Genomic DNA, 6,127 nt, shown 5'->3' on the forward strand with positions numbered 1-6,127 from the left:
ACTAAGAGGATTTGATGGTGTTTGTGTGTTTATTTCAGTCTTTATGCTTTCAGCTGTTTTTCTTACAGTTCTTTAAAGTTAGAATTAGAAACAAAATGTATAAAAATGCTAAATGCAATTATTTTAAGGGTGAAATACAAAAGGGGTTAATATAGCAAAAAAAACATTCAAACACTGTATTGAAGGATCACAGTGAAGCCCAAAATACTTTTTAATTTTCAATTTAAATCTTTATTCTTTGCCACTATCCTTCAAACCACTAGCTTTCACATATTTGTCACCAAGACGTTTTTAATAATTTAAAATATAATGAAATTTAGTATGATCTCTTACTCTTTTATATACTTTATTAAGTACTGGCCAAAATAAATGTTGTTTCATTTTTACATGAATATATCTGTTACACTACATGATGATGGGACATTAATACATTTGGTTTTCACAAAAGTAATTTAAAACATTAAAATAGACACTTGCATTTAATGGGTTTTCTATTTAAATTCGCTTTTGTACATTTAATTTGATGCAGATACTAACCCTATAAAAACAAACACAGTAACTGATATTTTTGATTTGGGCAGATCAGCTCCTCCAACCAATCTGTAGTTCAGTCAGTGAAGCTCCACCCACTACAGGTCACTATCAGTGAAGGTCCTCCAACCACAGTCACATCATCAGTGAAGCTCCACCCACTGCTATTACATCATCAGTAAAGCTCCTCCCACAGCAGTTGATCAATAAATGCTGGGATATTCCCATCAGACGAGCACTGAAGCATCAGGAAGAGCTGAAAACTGCAAAGATCACGAGTGATCCAGAACCCTGCAGAATGAAACACACTGAAGATACTGAAGAACAAAGAGGTTGGTGTTTATTCTTCATCCATTCATGATGCTGAACAACATTCATGTCAGAAAGATTCACACACTTCTGCACATTTAGACAGTTAAAGTACTTTTCTAACAAAAGCTCAGTAAAGGGAAGTTTGAGAAACTTTCATATTGATTGTCAGCATCAGATCAAACTAAATATTTACGTATTTTACATTTGTTTCATATCTGCTTCACAATTTGCAGGAGTGTTTCCAGAATTTAGGCATTTTCAATAGTTTTCAACACTGTTATTTTTAGGAATAAACAGTAAGCACCAAAATGTATGAAGTAAATTAACTTTCCAGAATGGCTGACAGGGTTGTGAGTGAAACTTGAACAAAATCTCTTCTTACAGTAACTTTGGTAACAGGGTTGATGAATGCAGTCATTCATTTGTGTAAAACTGAGAAAATGGATTGAGATTATTTTCTTGTCCTCCCATCATGCTGTAGAAAAGAGCCCAGATGATGTCACTTCCACAGTTTTAAGAAATCCTCTGGTTTTGAAAGGAGGAAAATCATGTCAGAAGTAACAGGGTTGAGTGAATCATGTACGACACTGATAATAACACATTTAAAGATGCAGTCAGTCTAGACTTTCAGCATGTGAACTTTCTACAGACACGGCAATGTCAAGATATGACTTTTTTTAAAACATAAATGACGAATAATAATCACTCACATTTTTAAATATACAATCTACTCCACTTTACTGCAAACTTCACTTGATCTTGTGTTTCAGGTGTCCCACATTCACGTGTGTATGAAAGGAAGTCAGTGGAAGGAGAAGTCTGCTTCTGAACGGCCCTTAATAATTACACAGTTTTTAGGAAAATTAATTAAATATCAACCTAAAACTTTGATGTCAAAATATGGCTGTTAATATCACATTAGATCATTTTATCATTGATCAAATATATTACTCAAAATATTTCAGAGCAATGTTTTCTTTATTTTCTTAATATTATTTATAAATTATTAAGAATTATTTAAGGGAAGGTGGCAGAGCAGCGATTTGGGAAATTCTGTAGCCAGAAGACGTCCATTCAGTGCTGATTGTCTGAATTCAGTAAATCTTGATGTAAAAACATTTGAAATTGGAGTCAGATTAAACGAGCAGCTAAAGTAAAATTGAGACTAAATTCTAAAATTAAGTGAACTTCACAGGAGCGCTGAAAAGACGTACACACATTATATAATACCTTCACCAGACCACTGGATTCTGTCGTTGGAACGGCAGCTGGTCCTTTACGATTGGAAGATTAATGTTAAAGTTTCAGGGACATATGCAACTAATTTATGCAAATACATCAAAATGATCGTAATGTTTTGTAGCAGTTGTCTATCACAACAAGTCTCAATTTTATGACCTTTAACTTAATATTTCTCTTTTTATTTTGATTTACTGAAAGTGAAATTACTTTTTACTCTTTCATTTCAGAGCTGATGGAAGTGAAGGAGGAGAGTGAAGAACTGAGTGAAGTGGAGGAGGAACATCATGACAAACCTGGAGAAAAAACTTTGAGTCGCTCAAAGACTAAAAAGACATTTCTAAAGAAAAGATACAAGAAATCTACAACCTGCACTCAGTGTGGAAAGAGTTTATCAACCAAAAAAAGTCTTAAGGATCACATGAGAGTTCACACTGGAGAGAAGCCATTCACATGTGATCAGTGTGGGAAGAGTTTCACACGAAAAGGAGATTTTAAGGAACACATGAGGATCCACACTGGAGAGAAGCCGTTCACCTGTGGTCAGTGTGGGAAGAGTTTCACACAAAGAGGATCTCTTAAGAGTCATATGAAAGTTCACACTGGAGAGAAGCCTTTCACATGTGATCAATGTGGGAAGAGTTTCACACGAAAAGGACATCTAAAGGAACACATGAAAGTTCACACTGGAGAGAGACCGTTCACATGTGATCAATGTGACAAAACATTTCTAGGGTCATCAGATCTGAAGAGACATCTGAGAGTTCATACAAAGGAGAAGCCACATTCATGTTCTGTGTGTGGAAAGAGTTTTTCACGGCTTTGTAGTTTAAAAGAACATGAGAAAATACACACTGGTGTGAGAGAGTACATGTGCTTTGAGTGTGAGAAGACTTTTACTACAGCAAACCAATTAAAACTGCACGAGAGGATTCACACTGGAGAAAAACCTTACAAGTGTTCACACTGTGACAAGAGATTCAATCAGTTAGCTTATCTGAAATCACATGAGAGGATCCACACTGGAGAGAAACCTCACAAGTGTTCACACTGTGACAAGAGATTCACTTTGTCAAATCATCTGAAAACACATGAGAGGATCCACACTGGAGAAAAACCTTACAAGTGTTCACAGTGTGACAAGAGATTCAGTGATTCATCACATCTGAAACGGCATGAGAGGATCCACAACAGAGAAGCCACATATGTGTGATCAGTGTGGAAAGAGTTTCTCTTTTAAAAGTCACCTGAAGATACACATGAAGATCCATGCAGTGGAGAAACCACATCACCACAGTCTAAAATGAAGTAGTTCATTTTTATGTGCTGAACAAAAAAATCTCTTCTGTGTAAGTCAGCCACAGCTAAATCTCTCCTCTCCAGCTATAGTTGGCACCATGGGCGACAAGTTTTATTTATTTATTTATTTTTTGCAGTTACAAACGTCTTTTTGTACCTGCATCAGCAAATTATTCACAAAAATTTTAAGCAAACAAGTTTAACCCTTTAACGACCCAGTGGTCCGCTGGCGGGACAATAGAGTTTTTATAAGGTTACAAAAGTTGCTTTTTTAAATGAGGTGTATGCCATCTAACTAATCTTTTATCATGTTCGCAGTGCATCGGTTAAATGAATTGAGATATTAATTTAATAATAATAAAAGTAGCATAATAATAACAAAAATTTAACAGCCCTGCGTGTCCATCCGCTATACGCCACTGTGAAGGGATAAACGGTTTTCAGGCACGGCATCAAAGCGATTTACCTGTTTAATCCAAATCCACATGCGTGACTGTTCAATATTCAGTACTGCAATGTCTGAGTCTCTCCAGTCACATGATGTTTCTCATGTGTTTTCAGTTGGCGCAACAAAGAAACGTTTACTAGACTGTGGACTAGCTTTGCTCTCTGAGGAGTGGCAGCCTGCAGCTGAATTTTTGTGATCACTGAAGCCCCGGGTATACTTCGGCTGTCCTCGTTTGTGAATTTGACGTTCGTAATTTTCGTCATGCGGCAGGCTCGTGGCCAGCCGCACACCCCGTCTGCTTGCAGCCCAAATAGTATAGAATTTTTTTTATTGCACGTGTGTCGGACTCGATGATCCACGTGCATCCGTAGCAGTATACTTTGAAAGATGCACGGACAAGACTGCACGCGAGACACGTCCACGTTCATGAGCAAAGAATTATGCATGAAAGGCTTGCACACTCAACTGTGCGTGAGATGGAGCAGAACATGGGAAATGACATATACCTGGACCTTAACCACTCCAAATTGTGGTGGACTGGAGCTGACGCTTCACAAGAACAGACAAGAACGCATATTGGATAAAAATGGATAATTAATGAATGAATGAGGCATTTATATAGCACTTTACTATGTACTACTGTACACCGTATGTGCTTCACAATCACATCAGGGGTCGCTAATCATCAACAACCTGGATAATTCAACAGCAGACACAGAGCAACAGCACCAAGAGCAAATATGTGGTTTATTGATAAAGAAAGCGCCTGTTTGAAAATTTGATCTGACGTTGTCGGAGTTGTGAGATCCAGACGATCACTGGACGTTCAGCGCTCATGTACCCCGCCGAGAGCAGCCTTACCTCGGCTGGTCCTTCTGATGTTTGCCGCTGACTCTGATGACTTTGTAATGGTTAAACATGAGATATAATTCATCTTTTGTAATGGACAATCTTTGGTCTCATTAATCTATAATTTGTTCCCTGGAAAATTGTTTTGGCTGAGGGTAAAGTAAAGTTTCATAAGTTTATATATTTAGGCTATTTAACTTTACCGTGGTAGTCTATTAGAGTGCTGACTTTGAACGTTTGACTGAACTGTTTGCTTTAATGTTTATTGTAGCTTCTTATACATGTAAATGTACCTTTTGCTTATGTTTGTATAATGGCTGTTATTGATCATTAAAACTGACATTTAACAAAATGAGACAGAGTTGTGTTTTATGATTGCAAACTATATGCATATATTGCCTGAACCACATATGTTTAATATTTTTTAAATGTAAATGAAAAGAGGAAGTTCTGGTTTATACCATTCTGGTGTTTTATAGTTTGTTTGGTTGTAAATATACATGTAGTGAAGATAATCATTGACTGCGTTGCCTGAACCACATGCATGAGTATTAATATGTTAATTTTATTGTTGCCTAAAATATAACATACAGAGATAACTGGAATGGCCAGAATAGCAAATGTCAAGTGTCCCCAACTAAGCAAGCCAAAGGCGACAGCAGCAAGGATCCCAAACTCCAACAGGTGACAAACAGGTGTTAAAATTGAGAAAAAACCTTGGGAGAAACCAGGCTTAGTCGGGGGGCCAGTTCTCCTCTGGCGAACAGTGCTTTGTTACGATTCAGGTAACTATCATAAGTCCGATAGGATCGCAACATTTAAAGTATTTATTTCAGTTCCATCCAGTTGAGGATCGTATTCATCACGCCGGTATGGACGGTCTGTTGAGGAACTGTGGCACTGGCTGTCGTGTTGATGATGTCTTCTCAATGGATGATCTAGTTGACTCGATCTCTGCTGATACTTCAGGGCTGCGTTGTGGTCGTGTCAAGGTGCAGGTCCTCGATCTCACCTGAAAACGGCCCGGATCTGGTTGACTACAGTAAACCTCGGGATAAACAGAGAGACTAATATTAGCGTAGATGCCATTCTTTCTCTGATGTAACGAGTACATCTGGTGTTATAGGAAGTGTTCCCGGTTCCGGCTGGCCTAATCTATGCAGCCTAATAATCCTTTAACGGATTTTAAAATATAAATTTATAATGTGTTATGTGTATGCCAGGTTAAAGAGATGCATTTTAAGGCTGGTTCACACTGCGATTTATAATATGGTTGCTTGTCAGACTGTACGAACATAATCCTCATGTCACACTGTGGGACTCTTCTGATGCAAAAATTATGTCACTGCCATTGTTTTGTCTCAAGATAAACACCAGTAATGATTGTTCCTAAGGCATGTCTATAAAAGCTACTTAAATAATTGAACTAAGGTCTGATCCTGGCTTAGC

At 37.5% G+C, this 6,127-nt stretch overlaps 1 protein-coding gene across 1 annotated transcript in view; it reads left to right on the plus strand.

Annotated features, from left to right (window-relative positions):
• Window positions 1–6,127, plus strand: part of LOC137006201 (gastrula zinc finger protein XlCGF57.1-like) — a 703,714-nt gene that overhangs the window by 514,505 nt on the left and 183,082 nt on the right. Inside the window, exon 5 of the mRNA XM_067366789.1 lies at window positions 2,498–3,209. Within this exon, the coding sequence (XP_067222890.1) occupies window positions 2,498–3,209 (712 nt within the window). The remainder of the gene's footprint in view (window positions 1–2,497; window positions 3,210–6,127) is intronic.

This window comes from Chanodichthys erythropterus, chromosome 3 (assembly GCF_024489055.1).
Source record: "Chanodichthys erythropterus isolate Z2021 chromosome 3, ASM2448905v1, whole genome shotgun sequence".
Classification (NCBI taxonomy): Eukaryota; Metazoa; Chordata; class Actinopteri; order Cypriniformes; family Xenocyprididae; genus Chanodichthys; species Chanodichthys erythropterus.